The sequence below is a fragment of the Littorina saxatilis genome, linkage group LG3, assembly GCF_037325665.1.
Source record: "Littorina saxatilis isolate snail1 linkage group LG3, US_GU_Lsax_2.0, whole genome shotgun sequence".
In the NCBI taxonomy this organism is placed as follows: domain Eukaryota; kingdom Metazoa; phylum Mollusca; class Gastropoda; order Littorinimorpha; family Littorinidae; genus Littorina; species Littorina saxatilis.
The window spans coordinates 56,673,082-56,697,893 of record NC_090247.1 but is presented as its reverse complement, the minus strand read 5'-3'; the positions used below and the strand labels follow the sequence as shown (position 1 = coordinate 56,697,893).

The 24,812-nt window shown below is 40.4% G+C and overlaps 2 protein-coding genes across 2 annotated transcripts; one reads left to right on the top strand and one right to left on the bottom strand.

Annotated features, from left to right (window-relative positions):
* The first annotated feature begins 1,412 nt into the window (after window positions 1–1,412).
* LOC138961249 (neurotrypsin-like) lies at window positions 1,413–23,675 on the top strand. The gene is made up of 3 exons (XM_070332851.1): window positions 1,413–1,735; window positions 3,372–3,581; window positions 21,910–23,675. The coding sequence occupies exons 1-3, from the start codon at window positions 1,651–1,653 to the stop codon at window positions 22,182–22,184; spliced, it is 570 nt and encodes a 189-aa protein (XP_070188952.1). The 5' UTR covers window positions 1,413–1,650; the 3' UTR covers window positions 22,185–23,675.
* LOC138962736 (galactoside alpha-(1,2)-fucosyltransferase 1-like) lies at window positions 11,985–19,989 on the bottom strand. Its single transcript, XM_070334675.1, has 2 exons — window positions 19,763–19,989; window positions 11,985–14,086 (listed from the first exon to the last, which is right to left on the bottom strand). The coding sequence occupies exons 1-2, from the start codon at window positions 19,776–19,778 to the stop codon at window positions 13,047–13,049; spliced, it is 1,056 nt and encodes a 351-aa protein (XP_070190776.1). The 5' UTR covers window positions 19,779–19,989; the 3' UTR covers window positions 11,985–13,046.
* Window positions 23,676–24,812: the final 1,137 nt, after the last annotated feature.

Below are 24,812 nucleotides of genomic sequence, written 5' to 3'. Positions count from 1 at the left end.
GCCATGTCTCGCGAAGGGCTTAACGATTTTGATTTTTTAACTGCCGCGTTCGCCTATAAGAAGTGTTCTATTCTATATTTATTTCTGCTTGTCTGCCATGGAGTTGTTAGAATGACAGCAGATTGATATTAACAATGCTGAATCCACTTCCTTTTTACCCGATCTTTACCCCCTCCCCCCCCCCCCCCCCCCCGACCAGTCCACGGCAGTAAATATAAACTGTATCTCGCATCAATCTCTCGGCGCTGCTCAGTGCAAGGATGTGCCTGGTTTCCCAACCTGCACCGGTGTCATGTTTTGTTTGGTTTTAGGATACATGGGATAGGTTTACCTTCAGAGCCTTTCCTATGAAGGAGGGCTTATCGCGTGGCCACTGTTTACCAAAGTGATAATCCCTCAGAGCAGCTTTGCATTATGCGTTTGGGATTACAACGCAACTCATCGTGCAAACTCGACAGACGATTCCCAGGTTGTGTTAACCTCACCACCTCCCACCACCCATATTATTTTTTCTTTAGTAATTAGCAATGACCCTCTGACACCTATTTGATTCACATTAAATCAACAAGGCACGGTACCATTAACATCTTCCTCCTGGCCCCCCGTTACCCCCCCCCCCCCCCTATACACCACCCCCCCCCCCCCGCCCACCCGTCGTTTCTTTAACACTTTTTGCCGAATTTAACTTCGAAAGTAATGAACATAAATTGTCCATGTCGACTTTTTCAATGTGTTTCACGATATGTATCTGTTTTGTTCCTGTTGACGATGTATTTATGTGTCGATAAAATAGTTTTACAGTTTGATGATTATTTCGCAAGGGCATTTGCTCATTTATCAGCATACACAATTTCGACATTAGAGATGAGGTTTAAAGTTGTTGTTGTTTCTACTTCACACATACGAACTATTGATTCTTTTGTCGTAAAATAAATATGAATTTCACTGCACTATGAGGCGATCTCTCCCTGTCAATTTTGATGAATCCGCTTCGTTTCTGTTCTTCGTGACTGTTATGTTGTATTTTGATTCTTCTTCTTGTTGAACTGAATGAAATTGTTCAGGTTTACGTTTGAATAAACTTTAAAGTGACATACTTGGTTGTAGCGTGTTATTTTGAATGTTTGTGGAGTATTTGAAAGTGGTCCATATTAGGAGCCTTACAGGTTCATATTAGGAGCCCATGCTCCTAATATGGACCACTAGCAACTTTTTCTTTGTTTAATTTTTACTGAGTTTCTAGCACAACTTGCTAGCTGGAATTCAACTTGAGGGTACCCTAGACAAAGAAAAACCACCATGCAAAATATTATACTTGATAAAACAAGCTGATTATTAGCTATAATAAAAAGGTGGTCCATATTAGGAGCCCTTCCCCTAACACCCAAAGCAAATTGATCCCAGTTCAATTATCATTTGTCAAATGTGCATATTGTTTGTCCTCTCTTAATTAAAGACCAACATGTCTAAGTTCTAATGCATGATGAAAGTTTCGTTTTGTCTGCAATTAATTAAACAAGCCACACACTTACCTGCCTTGCTTTATTTGTTGTTGTTCTTTATCTATCTCTATATCTGCATGTTGATACAGTTTCAAGAGTCCGTCTGGTGGACGGTAGAAGAACAAGCGGGGGCCGACTGGAGGTGCTAATGAACGGACAGTGGGGCACAGTGTGTGATGACAACTTTGATGTCAACGATGCCAGAGTTGTCTGTCGCATGCTAGGTTATTCAGGTTAAATCATCATGCTCTTTATTTCATTTTTTTTTATAGCACCGTCCTCGTCTTTCTCCCGCTATTGTCCGCGCCAATTTGTTTTCCTTGCCTGCTTTGAAATATGTGTCTTTACATTGCTTTAAGAATATCCGAAACAGTAAGAGGTTGTTCATGTTTTCTTAAAGATGCAGGGTAAAGTAATTATCTTGATGAAAGTGATCAAGTATAATGTATTGACCTTAACAGGAATGTATATTGCAAAGATGAAACGATGATTATAAAAGGACTGTGTATTTCGGCTGTGTTGAACGATGACTTACTGTACTTTTACGATGCATTTCAGAACAGTAAGTTCCCTTTTTCTTGGCAATAACCCAATTCATCCCCGTGTAAGGTTAATTCACCGTCCCACTGAGTGAATCTCAAACAGTCGCTCCTCTTTCAGTAGATGACGTCACTTCCAGGAGGTTAACTACAGACATTTAATGCTTTTTCTTTTAGCGTTCAACCCCTGGTGAGAGGTGGCGCATCCTACGGTGTTGGGCCAGGAAGCATCCTTATGGACGAAGTTCAGCTGTCGCGGATCAGAAAGTAGTCTGAGCCAGTGCTCGTTCACGCCTGAACACAACTGCGGGCATTCTGAAGATGTCGGCGTAGACTGTCGTCCTTCTGGAAAAGATTTTTTTTAAACCCAAGTATCGAACTCACAAGTCACGTGTTCGATGGTATGGGTTTATTAGCAAGCGGCCATGATAGAGAAAGAGAGAAAGAGATGAAGGGAAGCAATCCCATTAGCAATCTCACTAGCAAGACATTGGTTATTTCCCTTAGACCATACTGACACCAAGTAAGGTACGTTATAGGAACGTTTAATTGTGAGAAAAAAAAACCAATTTGATACAGTCACTGATCTTTGACCCAGCGGTGTTTTAAGTGGACACTTATAATACAGAAAATGAAACTTATCTGACATATTGTCCAGAAGCTCGTTCGGAAGACACAAGCGAGAAAGGAAATGACTTAAAGATATATTACACGTAAATTAAGTGACGCAATTTCACTTGTATAGTCAGAACTTTGACAATTAAATTTTGAAGTGAGTGGGTCGGCATTGCAAATGCAGTGCGTGGGTGCATGGTGCCTTGCCTTTCTGTAAAGCGCCCATCTTTTTTTTCTTTTTTTTTGTAATGCTTTTTTTTTGTACACAGTAAGAAATCCTCTCTACTACGCTTCCCATTGTATCTCGATGGTCGTTAAGGCACGTTTCTTCCCGTGTAAACGATTTGACTCACCATCTCAGATATGACCAGGATTTTTTTTATTACAGGGGATAAGATCATCGCTGTACTTGGACACAAATAAAAAAAAATCAACAGCCTGAGTGCTCTCTGTGCAAAGCAGACATGTTTCGATGATTTAGTTTCTTAAATGATATTAGTTCATTTATTTCACACAAACATTCCCACTCAGTACAGAAAGCACCCACGCTGTTGAATTTTGGAATGTGCCCAAGTGTGCGTGTTTGTACGCGGGCGCGCGCGCACCGTGTGTGTATGTATAAGTGAGATGAGGGGGGGGGGGGGGAGGGGGTTATTACCCCATATAAAAATCTGGCCAGATCTGAGTTGGCGATTTGGATAGTTAACTTCGTCAGAACTGCATGTGCCTTTAAGAATGGATGTTTTTCTTGCTAGCCTTCAACCATTGGTGAGAGGTACTGCGGCTTACGGTCAATGGACGGGAAGCATCCTGATGGACGATGTCAACTGTGTTGGCACTGAAACCAGTCTCAGCCAGTGCTCCTTTGTGACAAACCACAACTGTGGACATAGCGAAGACGTCGGCATCGACTGTCACCCGTTCCGTATGTACTCGACAGCACCATGAGTTCTCATTTCATTTCACTATGTTTTCTTTATTTCAAACGAAAGCAATTAGTCCAATTAAAACGCGGAGCACTAGCCAACATATACATAACAATAATTATCACACACAGAAAATAACAGCCACAAATTGAATCATAGAGTAGGCAAAATACTTATATGCTATGCTAACAAAATACAGTAGCGTCGGGAGATGGAATTTTCGGTTTGTTTTGAGTAGATGTCTACGTTTACTCGTTGTGGGCCACTACACTTAAATTTACGAAATTTTTATTTTGATAAGAGCCTTACGATCGAGCGTTCTATTTTGTTCATTCTGTAGAAAAGATTGTATCTACACTTCCAATGTGCAACTAAGATGCTGATTAAGCAATGATTTTCGTTTTTAATTGGAGCCTTACGAGCGTTTTGTGTGTATTATTTTGTTTTGTTTTGTAGAAATGTCTGTGTCTATTTTTCCAATGTGCAACTAGGCTGCTGATTGAGAAATGATTTCATTGGCAATGTAGAACAATTCATTTGCTCTGACCAAGATCTCCTTTAATTTGTACCACTTCACACACACACACACACACACACACACACACACACACACACACACACACACACACACACACACACATACACACACACACACACACATACACACACACACACATGCATACACACACATACACACAAACACATACACACACACACACACACACACACACACACACACACACACACACACACACACACACACACACACACACTCCTACTTCTTCACTTGAAATTGTCGGACATTTTATTTTTTTTGCATCAAACAAGATTTCAAATTTTTTGTGTTTTCTTTCCCGATAATAGTTTTACCTTTGCTTTTGAAGAATTGATGGGATCCCTTTAAAATCTGTCTGTACGTACGATCTTTGCCCAGTTTGTGAATTTAGTGTGAGAACCCGTATTGTAGGTTCGTTGTCACCATGGGCATTAACAGCGGGGGTAATGACATCTTCAAAGAGCTCAAGATCAGAGTACCAATAGTAGCATCTGAAATATATGACTGTGTTAAACTGTAACAAAGAAAGAACAAGCCTGAGTTACTTGACTAAAATGCAAACCTCCCACTACTGTCTCGTAAAAAGAGCACATTTAGTTTAAGATAAAGCAATAAAATGCATGAAAATGGAGGTTAGAGAAAAGTTTCAATACAAGGGGGCCCGTAACAGGGGAAGAAGACTTGGGCCCGTAACAGAGAGAAAATGGAAAAGTCTGGGGCGCATATATATCTTCTATTCATACCATGTGAAATATTCATGACCTTGCTTTATGTTACTTCATCAGTGAAAGTTACAAGTTACAAGTTACAGGTTACAAGTTACAGGTTTCTTAGCCTTTTCATTCAGCATTTCTAAAAAATTGTCACATACATATTTGTGAAGGTAAGTTTACCCAGACATAAGATTTGTACGTAAATTTAACATTTCTATAAATATCAACTCCCCAGCACAGTGTTTTTGTTCGTCAAAAACCAGCACAAAAAAGGAGGTACAAATAGCTGCTTTGCTTACTACACGTTATTTCAGTACAAATGAAGATGTCTCAATCCCATACCTGATAACCGGCCTGTGGAAAGCTTAAAACACATTATATTATTAACAGATCATCTGGCTGTGACCTGTCTCTACAACGCTCTGCTGTCTTTAAAAACAACCGGAAATGATAGATATGCTTACACATGAGCCACCTTGTGGTGAGATATGTGTGCGTTATAAATTCTCGTATTATCATTATTATTATTATTATTATTTAAGTTATTGAGACATCCCAGTGCACTAAGGGATTTACAGAGCAAATCGAGAAAAATCATTATTGAAATCATTATTTTCGAGAATTTCTCTATAAATCCGTGCACTGGGATTGTTTCAAAAACGATATTGTCAGTACCGCCATAGAAAAAAGAAGAATCCAAACGCACATTTTGCTACTCGCATTTGAATAGGCATAACTGTGTGGTCAGGTCGTGTTAGATCTACTTTTGTGTGGGGTGTCTCAAGTGTGTCGTGCTTTCGTCACACGCATTTTAATTTCTGTTGGTAAATTCCAGTGTGGCGTTTAAGCTGAACAGTGATGATCTTTCAGAGAGACCTAATTTGAACTCGGAGAAAAGACTGTGCTCTTCGTTATTTGCGATTCGAAACCTCCAGTCAATCTTCGACGGATTGGCTGTGCGGAGTGACTCCCCTTGAATTGACTACCCCCCGAAGGACTCGACGGTTAGCACATTTTCAAAATAAATGTGGCATATTTCTCGTGTTGTATCTTCACACATCGGGGAGTCTGATACTAAATATGAACGGTAAGAATGCTCTGAACCCTACACGTATTATATCCCCATCGTTTTTTCGTTCACATTTGCCCAACATGTTAATTTGCTGTGCGGGGTTTATGTCGTCTGCTAGGCTAGGGCAATCGAACCACTGCAGTCTGCACTGAGTCTGCACGCATGGGGCAGGCTGGTAATAAGTCTTATATATGGTAAGAACGTTCTGAACCCTACACGTTTTCGATTCCGATTTTGTTGTTGCCTTGAAATTATAATTCGGAAACCATTCATTTACTGAACTGATGCAGTCGTATTTCAGTGTAGTCTGCTACGTATGACAGAGTCGATCGAGTCAGTCTTCCAAGTGCTGTGTTTTCTGTTAGCCGCTGGGAATTGTATACTAACTCATCATTTGGTAATGTGGATGATAAGCTACATGCCACCAACACGTACGGCATATGAGAAGAATCTATGCAAGTCGGCGAAAATGAGATGAAACACAGCGGCTTCTATTTTTAGATCAGTGGCACTGTGGCACAGGCACATGCAATCTGTCAGAAAAAAAACCCACTTCTGCTTTAATTGAGAAGCAGGGAATTTATGGTCATTTGGTATTGTGGACAATATAAGCTACATGTCATTAATTAATTCTGAGGATGAGAGCACAGTCTCGCTAACGGCAAAGGGCGGAAGAATATGCTCTGTGGAAAAGTTAACGCACTCCAAGAGTGCGCTAACAGTTTTAGCGCATCGCCATTAGCCAATCAATTGGTTCACATCAGTCATGTGACACCAGTACTTACTGACAATTATTATTATTATTATTATTATGAAACCCTATTTTTTTGTCATCGTTATGTTCGTGTGTCATGTATTTTCTTCATGTTTGGTTGAAAATTCAGTTTTTGAACATTATAACGTTGGTTTAGGAGGGGGGTGGGGGGGGGGGTAGGAGTGGGGGGGGGGGGGAGCAACATATCCAAGCGGCGTGTCCACTGTACAAAAAATTAACAAAAAACATTGCTCTCCCATAGATTCTGAAACCGAATTTTCCACCAATTAAAATGGTCAAGTTGATCTTGTGATGAAAGAAAGACACAACATTGCTACATATATTATTACCATATTCATTGTTTCTTTGGTAATTAAACGAAAAGTGGCTGGACGATGCTAGTAGTTGCCCGTTGCCTGTGAACAGAGAAAACATCTGATTGTGTTCATGAATTGTGGCTTTTGAATGTATTCGTTTTAGGCAAAGATAGCTGCGTTTTTACATTTAGTCAAGTTTTGACTAAACGTTTTAACATAGAGGGGAAATCAAGACGAGGGTCGTGGTGTATGTGTGTGTGTGTGTGTGTGTGTGTGTGTGTGTGTGTGTGTGTGTGTGTGTGTGTGTGTGTGTGTGTGTGTGTGTGTGTGTAGAGCGATTCAGACTAAACTACTGGACCGATCTTTATGAAATTTGACATGAGAGTTCCTGGGAATGATATTCCCTGACGCGTTTTTTTTTTTGATAAATACCTTTGATGATGTCATATCCGGCTTTTTGTAAAAGTTGAGGCGGCACTGTCACACACTCATTTTTCAATCAAATTGATTGACATTTTGGCAAAGCAATCTTCGACGAAGGCCGGACTTTGGTATTGCATTCCAGCTTGGTGGCTTAAAAAATGATTAATGAATTTGGTCATTAAAAATCGGAAACTTGTCATTAAAACATTTTTTTTAAACGAATGTGGATGTTGAAATAAAAACGCGCCGATAGCGACAACCGGTTGTAAAACCAGCGCTTCTACCGACAGAGCAATCTCCCCTACAATCGTTTTTAAGGGGAATGCTGTGCCTTTAGGGTCCCGAAAGCGTTGCGCAACATGCAGGTGTTAACAACATGACCAGTGTGTTTATTATGCTGTTCTCTTCCTGAACACGAACAATTTACAGAGAAAATGCCAAAGAAAAAAGGCCCTCAGAACGATTTTATTTATACCATAAAGCTATGTTTCCAAATAGCGACGCGGCGGCGGCACGATGGCGACAAACACGCGATGCCGCTAGCGAATTTCGCTGTGAGTGTTTCCATTAAAAGCGGCGCGGCAGGCGGATTTTTGTTCTTTCTGGCTTGACTTCTTCTTATAAATCGGTCAAAAACTCACACAACCATATCGTAGTTAAGAGAAACTTTATTTGAAGCTACTTCTGTTGGTTAGAAAATTGAAAAGACGAGAAATGTAAGAAAAACACTCTTTTGTTTCAACAAAATGCTCAAAAAGCGGAACGAACACGGTGCCTTTGACAACCTTTGAAGAAATTCTTGCTGGACTATGTTCAGCTCAGGGAATACATGTTTCTGACGGGAAAAAAAGTCAAAATAGACTATAAACCTGGTTGTGGAGGTTCCTCGAATGTTTCGAAGGACTTAGACCACGCCCACTTTGGACGCGAATATCGGGCGGCAGCAATTTTTTTCGCTCCTTCGAGCGAACAAAATCTTGACGCCAAACCGTCGCGCGGTACGTCGTCGCCGCGCCGCCGTCGCGTCGCACATATGGAAACACGCGTTCTTTGTTACTACAGTTGCGATCGGTTATGACGCTGCCGCCACCTCGCCACAACCATCGTGCCGCCGTCGCGTCGCAATATGGAAACACAGCTTAAAGACTGCGTTACAAATAATAGCAAGATCTAGATGTAGGACTTTTTAGGACGTGTACGGGAACTTGTACGGGTAACGTCATCAAAGCTAGTTTTTACGTCACGCGTTTGCCAAGATCTGCAGTCTTGGTGGTGGCAAAACAAGGTATGCATTTGGAACATTAGAGAAAAAAGTGAGACATGGGTGACGCAATATCTACACGTATGCGTACAGGTCTTTGCTACACGTCCGATCATCTAGAACACTGTAATGCTACCGCGGAGGAGGACTGCCTTCACTTTTAAAAAACGGAAGTGTTTTAAAAGCTTCATTAAAAGTCATAGAATAGGCACAGAAAGAGCACTCTTTGTGATGGTTTGCACTGAGCTACTTCCCATGCTTGTGGAACTGATGAACGTTACTAGGTGCCTCGTCATAGATGGCGCTCCTGTCTTCCCACAAGGGGGCGCTTCTTGACTACTTTTTGATTCCAACACCCGAGAGAGGCAGCGCTTTAAAGCGCATTCGCTCACTTTGATTTAATTAATAACCATAATTGTGCCGTGTGCGTCTAAACTTCGGCAAAAGATTATTGCAACAAATATCGCACCCAGCTTAAATGCTAAGTATTATTCCCGTGTCATTTTATTCAAACTTTCTATGCCAGTTAAGGCCGTTCACTTGAATATCTGGATCACCTTTCAGATTGAAGATTTCGTTTACAGGTATCACGTTACTGCCGCTCAATTAAAGGTACCCAGGCGTAAACAACGTACTTGTAACAATCATTTGTCATTTGTACACATGCGAAGCCATGATTTTGTATGTTAATCCACACACAGGGGTTTTAAATCATTTTCCGGAACATCGCATAACATCTTTATTAATGCCTGCACGCCGGGGGAAGGTGTATGCTCGGTTTGAGGGTATTGTTACAAAAGCCGAAACTGTGCAATAATACGTACCAGCACAGCAAAACCCATATAACACAATATAGGGGAGATATGGTGCAATGCTACGCAATCGTCCGGAGAATGTTTTTAAACCTGTCACAGGTTTGTGGACTTACACAAACAAAATCATGACTTCGTATGTGTACAGACAAGTAATTGTTACAAGTACTGTTTCATTTCAGTATGGGCACTGGTGGAAATAAGCTAGTCATGTGAACACATGAGAAACAATTATATGTCACGAAGGCGAAATAACTACATTTAGTCAATCTGTCGAACTCACAGAATGAAACTGAACGCACTACATTTTTCACCAAGGCAATGTAGCTTCGTCAATCCCCCGCGGCAAGGAAATCACTAACGCTTTTCACATTGAACACGCACTGAAATTTACAAGCCATCAAAGCGCAGCTTTTCTCTATATTCTTTTTAATTTTTTTAGCTTGTTTTTACTCCAAACATAACATATCTATATGTTTTTGGAATTAGAAAATGATAAAGAATAAGGTGACATTTGGGTCGACCACTACAAATCTAATTGTAATTACAATTTCCAGATTTTAAATGACCAAACTCATTGATTAATGTTTAAGCTTCCAAGCTGAAATGCAATCCCATAGTCCTGGCTTCGTTTAACATGGCTTGACAAAAATGTCAATCAATTAATTCGAAAAATGCGAGTGACAGTGCCGCCTCATCTTTCACATAAAGCCAAATATGACGTCATCAAAGACATTTATCGAAAAAAAGGGGGAACAAGGCGTGGAATATCATTCTCAGGAACTCTCATGTCAAGTTTCATGAAGATAGGTCCAGTAGTTTTCTCTGAATACACACACACACACACACACACACGCACACACACACACACACACACACAGACACACCTCGACCCTCGTCTCGATTCCCCGTCTATGTTAAAACATTTAGTGAAAACTTGCCTAAATGTAAAAATTGAACGTTCACACTGTTTTCTATCGACTTCGGTGAAAAAACACGCTGCGATTACGCATGACAGGACTAGCAAATGTACACTGGTGGTCATACGGAAATGAAAGTTTGGCAATTATTTGCATCAATCATATATCTGTATACAAGTCGTGCATTGTTTTAATGTAAGTCCACAAGCCTATATGATGTCGTTTAAAAGCATTTGCCTGAAGATTGCATACCATCTGAACGAATGCCCATAACGATACGACATTTCCCCCGAAGTACGTCTCGTATGTAGACATAAGATCCACTCGGCCACTGCTGAAACACAAAGCTTTTTGTCAAGGTACCCCTTAAATTAACACACAAAAACAGATCTCGTTTTTAAACCACTCGTGCGATCGACACCTCGTGTCGCATCCAGGCTTCTCTGTCCACGTGGTTTTTGTTCTCTTGCATAGGAAATGACGCTACTTCTGATAAAACGTAATTAGGAATATGACCTAAAGAAGTGACGTGAGTATAGTCTCCAAGGGAGGAAAAGGGATTCGTTACAGAGACTCTGCTGAGGGTGGACGGATCAGTGTTGGGAAGACAACATTGGTGAACAACCCGCAATACAGTGAACGTTAGGCTGGGGTTGACAGTACACTTCATGCTGTGTTTGCATGACAGTGCATTTCATGCTGTGGTTGACAGCGAATTTCAGGCGGTGAAGGACAGTGACAGTAACGGTCAGGCTGTGTGTCACGATGACTAGATTTTCTGAAGAAGACATACATGAGGCGGACCGATCAGTGTAAGGGAGTCAGCATTTTTGATCAACGGGATCCGCGACAACCTGCATCAGCAGAAATGGCATACACAAGACAGACAAGATAACAAAATATAACAACCTGTTCTGGACCAATAAGCTTACTTGATTTAAATTTCTCCTCATGTTGTGCCTATTATGAATTTTTGTCGATATTTTTAATTAGCCCTTACGTTTTTGTCAGGCCGATTTTCTGGGTACCGTTATTTGGGCGGCGCTCACTTGACACGTGTAAAACATATTTGATTCGAAAAGTGTGCTAGATAGCCATGTTGAGTGCCTTTAATGTTATGCAACGTTTGAATAATATGACATGGGAAGGAAGGTTTTAGTCGGGGTACAAAAATGGGTGCAATATTTGTTTTCTACAGCTTAGATGAGCATGTCGAAAAAGACACGCTGACACTGATTTTGAGTTCATTTGCGCTGATAACTGCCTCGTCCACATTTCAAATCTGAAGGGCCATATGTAACCAATTTAAAAAGGGGGAACTGGTAGGGCCTATAAGACAATTATTCTGTTTGCACTGTCAAGCAAAACATGCGTCAATGTGCCCAAATTCTCAATTTCTGCTCGCGACTAGTTATGGTACATGGCATGATATGAGCAAATTAATACATGCCTGGTATTTCAACAACCTAAGATACAGTGTTACAAAACCAGCAAAAGTACACAACTCTACCTGTGATGTTCAAAACACGAAAAGAGATCTGTTACCAAACACATTACTCAAAAGCGTCTGAACGTTATTTTTTTTTATGTAAGTGGTACGAAAGCACTCGATCACGTTATTTCAAAATCAGTACGCACGGAAACCAAACTGTTTTATCAAATGTAATGCATGCTACCGTTTACAACGGTCTAATATCACTCGTTTGCGTATTTTGTGCTGTCTGACGACGATTGAAATACAAATTACGTTTAGTAGGGGTCTATTTATCCCAATTTCAGACAAAGTTTACGAACTAAATCGCTATTTGTACGAACTGAAACAGCTTCATGTGTACGAGCTGAACCAAGACGTACGAGCTGAATCGGGATGTTTTCAGAAGAAGAAACCTGTACAGCACAACAGCCATGGTACAACTCTGCTCCAGCGAAAAATCTCAACAGGAAATGTTTTAAGGACTCATTGGCAATTCACATGTCTGGTTTGATCACAGAGCGAAAGAAAACAAGAACACGTTGAAAAGTCACGCTATGTTCTCACGTTTGGCTCGTGTGTAGTAAGTAATGAGGCCGACGAGTACCTTGGTAATTATTGACCACACGGCGAAATTAGTCTAGTAACTTTTTCTTGCAATATTACAAAGTGCTCTGCACACGTAGTTTACCGCAACGTGTTTGTTCGACCAAGGGCAAAACAAAACAAAAAACCCGTACGTGGCATTTGCATGATACACATGTATGAGAGAAACAGCATTCTTGAAGAAAAGAATGTTGTTGACTGCAGTTGTTGTTGTTGTTGTTATTGTTGTTATTGTTGTTGTTGTTGTTGTTGTTGTTGATGGTTATGTTTTTTATAATAGTTATTGTTTTTGTTGTTGCAAATTAAGACAGCGCTTCGTCTTCTTTGTTTTTTGTGTGTGGACATGCAGCCGTTGTGGTCATCTCGATCTCACCTCATGAATAATATTACAGAGTGGTAGTCACACATATATTATATCCAATCACGGTAAGTATAATTATAGTACCTAACCTCCGAATAAAAAAGAGCCCCGTGTAGTGAAAGCCTTCATCTCGACATTAGTGCCTGCATGAGGAATCCTACCCATCAAGAGAATGTTCAGGTGATCGCCACGAGGAAGTCATAAAGGTATCCAACCCGGGTAGATGTAGTCCCTACCATCGGGATTAAATGAACCCCCAAGCCGAGTCCCGTTGACAATGAAATCCTTCATGTAGACAGTCGTGCCAGCGTTAAAAAACCCAATCCACCAAGAAAAAGTTCCGAACGTGATTACAGTATGGTCTAAAGAAGACAGAACATGCATGTCCACGGCCGGGGAATGTGCTGTCAGGAAATGCACGTGGTGACCGCTAAGAATGTTTTCCTTGCACCACTCCGGACTGTCACTGCCAACCACGAAGACACAGTCAGGGTAGCGGCTGCGGAAAAACGCCATGGATCTGTTGAGGTAGTCTGGTGACACCTGGGGGTAGCCGTATTTTCTTTTGCGCTCGCTGGCCATGTCTCCGCGACGCACGTGCACGCCTATCAGAGGGGAGGTGCTGTGATTCTGTCTCAGTTCCTGGACCACCTTTGAAGACTCACTCCGAATCTCATCAGTGAAGGTCAAAGCTTGGCGGATCACTGCTTCGTGGTCTTGGAAGTATCTGTAAGATTGTAGGTATAATCCTATGGTAAAATCCTGGCTCGAATTCAAGCGGGTTAGCTTTTCTTTAAACTTGCAGCAAGATACTTCAGAGGCACGGGCAGAGAGCTTGCAGCGGTTTTTAAACCTGGAAAAACTTGCTGAGGTTTGATTAAAGCTCGTCAGTGCGAAGGGTAAGTAGTGGCTTCCTAAGAAGACGGGTAATCTCTTGAGTGTCAAGGCCAAGCCTAAAGTGCTCGCGTACTCGAACAGTTCGTTGCCAAGTCGACCAGTGAAGTAGACGCAGAGAACTCCTGTGAAGCTGTTGGAAGATTGTGTTGGTGATTTTGAGGATGAATTCTCCGACGACAACGACGGAGAAGTTACAGGAAATATTGAAGACAACGCAGACAATGGGGATCTTTCCGACGATGACGATGAGCGCGCTGATGCTGCTGTTGAAAGAAGCGTTGTGTGCTGAATCACATACACGGAGAACACAATACTGGCCACGCACAGAGCCACAAAAAGCCCTGCAACACAAAATGAACAAACGTGAGAGTTACTTAATAAGCTAATGTCTGAGTATGATAATATAGACATTGATCCAGGACTGTTACTTGTACTACTTCCTGTCCTTTCAGTATTGGCCTTTACCAGTAATTACCGGTATTTTACCGGTTGAAGCAAGAAAATAGCGGAACAAAATTGGCTGCCGGTATGACCTACCGGTTGATTTTTAGAAAAATCCAAAAAACAGTACTCTGAGTTGGACTCTTACTGGTTCTAATGACCAGCCTACCGTTTTTTTCTGGACTGTTTGCATCCTAAAAGTTTGCGTACCGGTTTAAACAAATACTAGCGCAATCATTGCCTTTAATTTGTAGTGGTATAAAAATGATGGTTTTTGCTTTTGCCTGTTTCCACTGCTCAACTCTTTCGTCTTTTTATATTTAGTCAAGTTTTGTTTATATTCAGTGTATGTTATTTGCATTATGATTTGAGTTTGTGATGCTTTGTTAATGGGCTTTTTAACTGCACATGAAACACATAAAGTGGATGGAAAGGATGCGTATCCAGAAGTTTGTTTGTTTTGTGTTTGTTATATTTAGTCAAGTTTTGACTAAATATTTTAACGTAGAGGGGGGAATCGAGACGAGGGTCGTGGTGTATGTGTGTGTGTGTGTGTGTGTGTGTCTGTCTGTGTGTGTGTGTAGAGCGATTCAGACTAAACTACTGGACCGATCTTTATGAAATTTGACATGAGAGTTCCTGGGTATGAAATCCCCGAACGTTTTTTTCATTTTTTTGATAAATGTCTTTGATGACGTCATATCCGGCTTTTCGTGAAAGTTGAGGCGGCACTGTCACGCCCTCATTTTTCAACCAAATTGGTTGAAATTTTGGTCAAGTAATCTTCGACGAAGCCCGGGGTTCGGTATTGCATTTCAGCTTGGTGGCTTAAAAATTAATTAATGACTTTGGTCATTAAAAATCGGAAAATTGTAAAAAAAAATAAAAATTTATAAAACGATCCAAATTTACGTTTATCTTATTCTCCATCATTTGCTGATTCCAAAAACATATAAATATGTTATATTTGGATTGAAAACAAGCTCTGAAAATTAAATATATAAAAATTATTATCAAAATTAAATTGTCCAAATCAATTTAAAAACACTTTCATCTTATTCCTTGTCGGTTCCTGATTCCACAAACATATAGATATGATATGTTTGGATTAAAAACACGCTCAGAAAGTTAAAACAAAGAGAGGTACAGAAAAGCGTGCTATCCTTCTTAGCGCAACTACTACCCCGCTCTTCTTGTCAATTTCACTGCCTTTGCCATGAGCGGTGGACTGACGATGCTACGAGTATACGGTCTTGCTGAAAAATGGCAGCTACTTGACTAAATATTGTATTTTCGCCTTACGCGACTTGTTATATTTAGTCAAGTTTTGACTAAATATTTTAACATCGAGGGGGAATCGAAACGAGGGTCGTGGTGTATGTGTGTCTGTCTGTGCGTGTGTGTGTGTGTGTGTGTGTGTGTGTGTGTGTAGAGCGATTCAGACTAAACTACTGGACCGATCTTTATGAAATTTGACATGAGAGTTCCTGGGTATGAAATCCCCGAACGTTTTTTTCATTTTTTTGATAAATGTCTTTGATGACGTCATATCCGGCTTTTCGTGAAAGTTGAGGCGGCACTGTCACGCCCTCATTTTTCAACCAAATTGGTTGAAATTTTGGTCAAGTAATCTTCGACGAAGCCCGGGGTTCGGTATTGCATTTCAGCTTGGTGGCTTAAAAATTAATTAATGACTTTGGTCATTAAAAATCGGAAAATTGTAAAAAAAAATAAAAATTTATAAAACGATCCAAATTTACGTTTATCTTATTCTCCATCATTTGCTGATTCCAAAAACATATAAATATGTTATATTTGGATTAAAAACAAGCTCTGAAAATTAAATATATAAAAATTATTATCAAAATTAAATTGTCCAAATCAATTTAAAAACACTTTCATCTTATTCCTTGTCGGTTCCTGATTCCAAAAACATATAGATATGATATGTTTGGATTAAAAACACGCTCAGAAAGTTAAAACAAAGAGAGGTACAGAAAAGCGTGCTCTCCTTCTTAGCGCAACTACTACCCCGCTCTTCTTGTCAATTTCACTGCCTTTGCCATGAGCGGTGGACTGACGATGCTACGAGTATACGGTCTTGCTGAAAAATGGCAGCTACTTGACTAAATATTGTATTTTCGCCTTACGCGACTTGTTTTTTGTCTTTGTTTTGTTGACTTTACAGTCACGTGACATCTTCATTCGGAAAGAATAACAATTATATTACCAAGAAAGTTATGACTGTTCCTGCTTGGAGTCGGAAACATTCGAACATTCTGGCTCTCGCCCTAAAAAGGGAATAATCTACTTCCACTTAGTGTGTGTGTGTGTGTGTGTGTGTGTGTGTGTGTGTGTGTCTGTCTCTCTGTGTATGTGTGTGTGCGTGTGTATGTGTGTGTGTGTGTGTGTGCGTGCGTGTGTGTGTGTGCGTGCGTGCGTGTGTGTGTGTGCGTGCGTGCGTGCGTGTGTGTGTGTGTGCGTGCGTGCGTGTGTGTGTGTGTATTTGTGTGTGCGTGTGTGCGTGTGTGTGTGTGTGTGCGTGTGTCAGTTTGCGATATATTTCCTGGTATAAGCAGGTCATCGACACTAGTTTATGAGTCATTTACTGTTTAGCTTTTGATTTGAAATTGGTGCGTGTTTAATTTACTGGTGCGTCCTTTCAGTTCGGCATATTTTAAGATTAATGTTACCTTCCTCTTTGAAGGTTGCTTTGTTGTGTAGTTGTATATCTTGTTGTTGTATATAAGTGAACTTACCTGACTTATGACTTATGACGTGTCTGTTTGTTATCATGCATGAAAACAAGTGGATATTAAAAAAAAATTTTAAAAAACGCAAAGGAGGGGCGATGCTCACGCAGGAGGCAAAGTTAGGCCCAGGGGCGATGTCCCTAAGCGGGGACCCAGGCTACAAAACTCAAAGGTTTGTTCGAAATATAACATTAAAGAAAGACTTCTTGTTTCATATGCGATTCATCCACTGCATTTCATGTAATTTTCGAAGCAAGAAACTGACAATGTGTGCTTGTAATCACTTAAAGAAAACCCCATATGAGAGGTGTGGTAGTAAAACTTGTAAATACATCAATAACTCAACAAAACCATTTGTTTCAAAAACTCAGAAATTGTTCTCTCGATTTTACTTAAAGCCCCAGTCTGCCTCAAATGGTTTACAGAACGATTTAAATCTTCTCCCGAAAAAAGCAGTTCTAACCTGATGGAACACACTTGCAACATCATTTAATAGCATTAAATGTCACAGTTCGTTTGAATGGCTATTTAGCTTGCGTAAACCACACACCAGTTTTTGTGGTTTGTCTAACCCCTGAGCCATCGTGAACCCGTGTGATCCATTTTCCTTTTATTCACAATTTAGTCGTCAGTTTGTGATTTCAATGCGACTCGCTTCAATAGCACGTTATTGTGTACCTCTGAATCTAAAATGCCACGAACGACTGCGAGTCACACGAACTTATCGGCGGCGGTTGGCTTCAAAGAAGCAAGGGCTATGCAGAAAAATCGTCTGCTTGGCCAAACACGACCTTGCGTGACCTGCTTCCTGGCTTCCTTTTTTCAAACTTTCAAAACTTTGAATTGTACTGATCTTGTCTTCAGTAAAAAAAGAATTCTTTTATGAGTACGAATGTTTGTGTAACAAGCTGTCAATTTATCATTTAGATTATAAAAGTTAGATCTAGCGTCAAAACAAGGCTTACGATTTGTCTGATGGTAAATGCGTTCTGACTGCACGAAATAAATTCTTTGAAAATGTCTCACTCTCGACTGATATTTTGGAACCCAAACAATAATGTTCACGCCCGAGTCACTGCATTCAAATTTTCTGTGCATTCAAAACATTCAATTTGTCTGGGACTGGGTGGCCGAGTGGTAACGCACTTGCGCTCGGAAGCGAGAGGTTGCGAGTTCGACCCTGGGTCAGGGCGTTAGCAATTTTCTCCCCCCTTAGAACCTAGGTGGTGGGTTCAAGTGCTAGTCGAGACAAAAAACCGAGGTCCCTTCGTGTACACTACATTAGGGTGTGCACGTTAAAGATCCCACGATTGACAAAAGGGTCTTTCCTGGCAAAATTGTATAGGCATAGATAAAAAATGTCACCAAAATACCCGTGTGACTTGGAATAATAGGCCGTGAAAAGTAGGATATGCGCCGAAATGGCTGCGATCTGCTGGCCGATGTGAATGCGTGATGTATTGTGTAAAAAAAAAAATCCATCTCACACGGCATAAATAAATCCCTGCGCCTTGAATATGTGCGCGATATAAATTGCATGAAATAAAAAATAAAAATAAAAATAAATACAAAATCCATGCGCTTAGAACTGTACCCACGGAATACGCACGATATATAAGCCTCATATTGATTGCTTGATTGATTGAATTCACTTGGCTATCTGACACACTTTTGCAAAGTTCAAACAGAACTTTTCCGACAAACAAACAAAAAATAAGATATTGACAATAAATAAACGCTCACAACGATAATTATAGTCAATCTGTTTGCCCGAACTGAAAACCCGGAATCAGTCGCCAACGAGACTAAGGCTTGGCTAGCCGATACCCGAATACTAAGACGGGTCGCGCAGGCCACCGCGAAGCATGCGAGCATAGGACCTAGTTTGCTACGGCCGAAAACAACGACATAATTGTGAGCATATTTTCATAGTAAACATGTCATATCTTTATGTCTTGTTGAATCAGGAATTGATAAATGTACATATATAGCAATCAATGTGTGCAATTTTGGGGGGTCAAAATATCAATTTTAATTGGAATTTATAGAATTTCAATGTACAAATCAATAAATTAATTTCGAAGCTTAAAAACGCAAACTCATAGTCTAGAATGAGTCAAAGAATGGTTGAGTTAAATTTTAATCAATTTGATTTAAAAATGCCATCGCTACAAAGCCGCTTCAACTTTCTTAAAAAGCCGGATATGACATCATCAAAGGAATTTATCGAGAATTTTTAAAAAAAAACTTGTTTGGGCGAACTTCTCCTGGAAGAACTCATGTGAAAAGTTTCATGAAAATTGATACACTATGGGGCGGGGATGTAGCTCAGTCGGTAGCGCGCTGGATTTGTATCCAGTTGGCCGCTGTCAGTGTGAGTTCGTCCCCACGTTCGGCGAGAGATTTATTTCTCAGAGTCAACTTTGTGTGCAGACTCTCCTCGGTGTCCGAACACCCCCGTGTGTACACGCAAGCACAAGACCAAGTGCGCACGAAAAAGATCCTGTAATCCATGTCAGAGTTCGGTGGGTTATAGAAACACGAAAATACCCAGCATGCTTCCGAAAACGGCGTATGGCTGCCTAAATGGCGTGGTAAAAAACGGTCATACACGTAAAATTCCACTCGTGCAAAAAAAAAAAACCACGAGTGTCCGTGGGAGTTTCAGCCCACGAACGCAGAAGAAGAAGAAGAAGAAGATACACTATCACCCTCGTCTCGATTCCCAGGAATAACATTAAAGTCAAAACGTGACTAACTGTAAACTTCGAAAACAACCCGAGTCGAAACATAAGTACAAATGAAAGAAAATATACCACTTACTTTTAATGGTTTTCATTTTTTCATACCGAAAGACAAAAACCTGATGAACCGTGTTACTATTTTTCAGAGGCTTTCGTTTGTATACGTCCTTCTTGTGTTCTTCAGTTCAAGTTAATAGTATTACAACCACTACTACTAGTAAGTAGCTTCTCGAATACATACAAACTCCATGTAGTTAGTCTCTCTCAATGACTGAAACTGAAACGATCCAAGCCCTTCAACTGCGTATCAACTTTTGAGATAATAGGCTTATTTAGAACAGCGTTTTTTCAACCAACCACATTCGTTTCGTGCCATATAAGGAAGTACCCCCCGCGGGTTAGGGGGAAAAATTTACCCGATGCTCCCCAGCATGTCGTAAGAGGCGACTAACGGATTCTGTTTCTCCCTTTACCCTTGTTAAGTGTTTTTTGTATAGAATATAGTCAATTTTTGTAAAGATTTTAGTCAAGCAGTATGTAAGAAATGTTAAGTCCTTTGTACTGGAAACTTGCATTCTCCCAGTAAGGTAATATATTGTACTACGTTGCAAGCCCCTGGAGCAAATTTTTGATTAGTGCTTTTGTGAACAAGAAACAATTGGCAAGTAGCTCTATCCCATCTCCCCCCCTCTCCCCGTCGCGATATAACCTTCGTGGTGGAAAACGACGTTAAACACCAAATAAAGAAAGAAAGATATAAGGAAGTGCTACATCACAAATGTTGCGTACACGTCATTTCCGCTTGGCGGCGAAACGAAGTTCACACCAAAACCACAAACGACTTTCGTTGATTTGGGTGATTCTACCAATCTGCTTTCGTCGACTTTGTGATTATGTTTTGCTTATTTCTGTATGGAAATCTTTAATTTATTGGATTATAGGTTACCTGATTGTTATTTTAACTGTTCATATCTTCCAACTTTAAGGTCTGGAGTGGACGCTTAAGTCAATCTTTCACTGGATTTCTGTAGCATGCATTTGCCTAGATTGGGCTGGGGAAAATCAAAGATGGCGGCCAGGAACCGATTGCCGCTTCACGACTTTAGAGTTCTAATTCATCCCTAATATCAATAGAATACTTATATTTATAGGGCAGACCTTAATTTGTGAACTGTCTCACTTTGAACAGTTATACATTTTATGAATAGACCTTCGAGTTGCAAATTAATCGCACATGTGTTGTCAGCGCTTCTTCTGCGAACCGAATTTCTCTGCTGGGGTCCAAACCGCGAAATTTACAACACGCACTGTAGAGTTTCGTTGTGCGCGCGCATCCGAGCGGGCAAGAGAAATGGAGGAGGCGCAATGAAACTGGTGGGCTTTGTTCGCCTCTCTAAATCTAGCTAGTATCACATCCGGACTTTACCTTATCGACGAAAAAACTAAACGCTCCCAGGGGGGAAGTGCACACAGTTGCAAACTGACAACCCCGGCGGCGCATCAATCGCAGCGTCAATAACACAGGATTGAAATTAAGATTGCTCTTTGGGACAACAGCTTGTTAGGTGTGCTGCTAGCTCTTGGTTATCTGGAAAAAAAACTAGTGCTGGGAATCAGTTGTTTTATGGTTCAGTCTCTGTTCACCTTGCTAAACGTACTTGGAGATTTTATTTTACTTCAGATTTGTTGTTTGTTTATTGGATTTGATTGTTGGTTTGATTGTTGGTTTGTTAGTTAGTTTCTTTGTTGTTGTGTTTTGTTTAATTGTTGTTGCTTGTTTGTTTGTTTGTTTGCTTGAAGTTTTCAATTCTCGCTTTTCGCTTTATTTGTGTTTTGTAGCAAGGTTTAGCTGTAAGACAGGCCCAAGTGGACCTGTTGCTAAAAATCCTTGTGTAATACAGTTTTCGATGTTGAAATCAAGTTAGGTGTGTGTGTGTGTGTGTGTGTGTGTGTGTGTGTGTGTGTGTGTGTGTGTGTGTGCGCGTGCGTGTGGTGTGTGTGTGTGTGTGTGTGTGTGTGTGTGTGTGTGTGCGTGCGTGTTAACCTTTTCAAAAGCGCAACCCGTCTCGGTCTTCGGCATAGTCTCGGTAATTATTGGTTTTCAGTGTTGAATCACTTTCAGGTCGACAGATTGACCAAATAATTTTATACCGCTTCACGCGATTTTTAATTGTTTCTTTTAGATCTTGCAGGGTACTATTGTTAAATTTTCTTTCTGTCAAACAGTGTCTTCAGTCCGGCTGGTGGGTGGCGGCGACTGGTCCGAGGGACGGCTGGAGGTGATGATCAACGGACGGTGGGGCACGGTGTGGAATGACGGCTTTGGGGTCAGTGATGCCATAGTCGCCTGCAGACAGCTTCACGGTGGAGACACGTTACGCTCAATAAACGTATCCAGACGGTTGTTACGCCCGATTTTGTACCCAGGACATGTACGTGGCGTGTGGGTATGCTCACTTAAATTGGATTATCTCGGGCATTTCTTCAAAGTTGACATCTAACTACTAAATGCCTCTGCCACTTGGTAGTATAACTTAAACCGAGATAGATCTTGTTTTGTGGGCGAAAATTTAAAAAAATATACTTACGGAAACAAAGAAGAAATCACACAAATCTAACAGAGTTGATTTTATGTTTCTAATCAAAATGAAAGTGGGGGTAAAATGAAAAATGTTTGTGTGTCGTGTTACGGTCCTGGGAATCAGCTTAAGCCACACAAGTGCAACGCATGTTGAAAAGCATACGCCAGTAGCAGGTCATTGAAATTGTCGAGGCATGTATGTCACAAAGAAACCATGGAAACGCATAAGTGACCCTGGCCTTCTTGTGGACATTTGCAAAAAGAAAGTACATGCTTGACCATGAAAAAAGGCCCACGGGGAAAACTCGCTACAGCTGTGAGAGGTGTTTTCGCGAGCTAATTCGTTGTCATCAGGCATCAGAAAATGTTTTGAGTAGATGTCTACGTTTACTCGTTGTGGGCCATGCACTACACTTAAATTTACGAAATTTTTGTTTTGATAAGAGCCTTACGATCGAGCGTTCTATTTTGTTCATTCTGTAGAAAAGATTGTTTCTACACTTCCAATGTGCAACTTATAAGATGCTGATTAAGCAACGATTTTCGTTTTTAATTGGAGCCTTACGAGCGTTTTGTGTGTATTATTTTGTTTTGTTTTGTAGAAATGTCTGTTTCTCTTTTTCCAATGTGCAACTAGGCTGCTGATTAAAAAATGATTTTATTGGCAATGTAGAACAATTCATTTGCTCTGACCAAGATCTTCTTTAATTTGTACCACCTCTCGCACACACACACACACACACACACACACACACACACACACACACACACACACACACACACACACACACACACACACACACACTCCTACTTCTTCACTTGAAATTGTTGGACATTTTATTTTTGTGCATCAAACACGATTTCACATTTTTTGTGTTTTCTTTCCCGATAATACCTTTGCTTTTGAAGAATTGATGGGATCCCATTAAAATCTGTCTGTACGTACGATCTTTGCCCAGTCTGTGAATTTAGTGTGAGAACCCGTATTGTAGGTTCGTTGTCACCATGGGCATTAACAGCGGGGTAATGACATCTTCAAAGAGCTCAAGATCAGAGTACCAATAGCAGCATCTGAAATATATGACTGTGTTAAACTGTAAACAAGTCGCGTAAGGCGAAAATACAATATTTAGTCAAGTAGCTGTCGAACTCACAGAATGAAACTGAACGCAATGCCATTTTTCAGCAAGACCGTATACTCGTAGCATCGTCAGTCCACCGCTCATGGCAAAGGCAGTGAAATTGACAAGAAGAGCGGGGTAGTAGTTGCGCTAAGAAGGATAGCACGCTTTTCTGTACCTCTCTTTGTTTTAACTTTCTGAGCGTGTTTTTAATCCAAACATATCATATCTATATGTTTTTGGAATCAGGAACCGACAAGGAATAAGATGAAAGTGTTTTTAAATTGATTTGGACAATTTAATTTTGATAATAATTTTTATATATTTAATTTTCAGAGCTTGTTTTTAATCCGAATATAACATATTTATATGTTTTTGGAATCAGCAAATGATGGAGAATAAGATAAACGTAAATTTGGATCGTTTTATAAATTTTTATTTTTTTTTTACAATTTTCCGATTTTTAATGACCAAAGTCATTAATTAATGTTTAAGCCACCAAGCTGAAATGCAATACCAAAGTCCGGGCTTCGTCGAAGATTACTTGACCAAAATTTCAACCAATTTGGTTGAAAAATGAGGGCGTGACAGTGCCGCCTCAACTTTGACGAAAAGCCGGATATGACGTCATCAAAGACATTTATCAAAAAAATGAAAAAAACGTTCGGGGATTTCATACCCAGGAACTCTCATGTCAAATTTCATAAAGATCGGTCCAGTAGTTTAGTCTGAATCGCTCTACACACACACACACACACACGCACGCACATACACCACGACCCTCGTTTCGATTCCCCCTCGATGTTAAAATATTTAGTCAAAACTTGACTAAATATAAAAAGAAAGAACAAACCTGAGTTACTTGACTAAAATGCAAACCTCCCACTACTGTCTCGTAAAACGAGCACATTTAGTTTAAGATAAAGCAATAAAATGCATGAAAATGGAGGTTAGAGAAAAGTTTCAATACAAGGGGGCCCGTAACAGGGGAAGAAGACTTGGGCCCGTAACAGGCAGAAAATGGAAAAGTCTGGGGCGCGTATAATATATCTTCTTTTCGTACCATGTGAAATATTCATGACCTTGCTTTATGTTACTTCATCAGTGAAAGTTACAAGTTACAGGTTTCTTAGCCTTTTCAGCATTTCTAAAAAAATTGTCACATACTTATTTGTGAAGGTACCCTATCGATAAGTTTACCCAGACATAAGATTTGTACGTAAATTTATCATTTCTATAAACTTTAACTCCCCAGCAAAGTGTTTTTGTTCGTCAAAAACCAGTACAAACAAGTCGCGTAAGGCGAAAATACAACATTTAGTCAAGTAGCTGTCGAACTCACAGAATGAAACTGAACGCAATGCAACGCAGCAAGACCGTATACTCGTAGCATCGTCAGTCCACCGCTCACGGCATAGGCAGTGAAA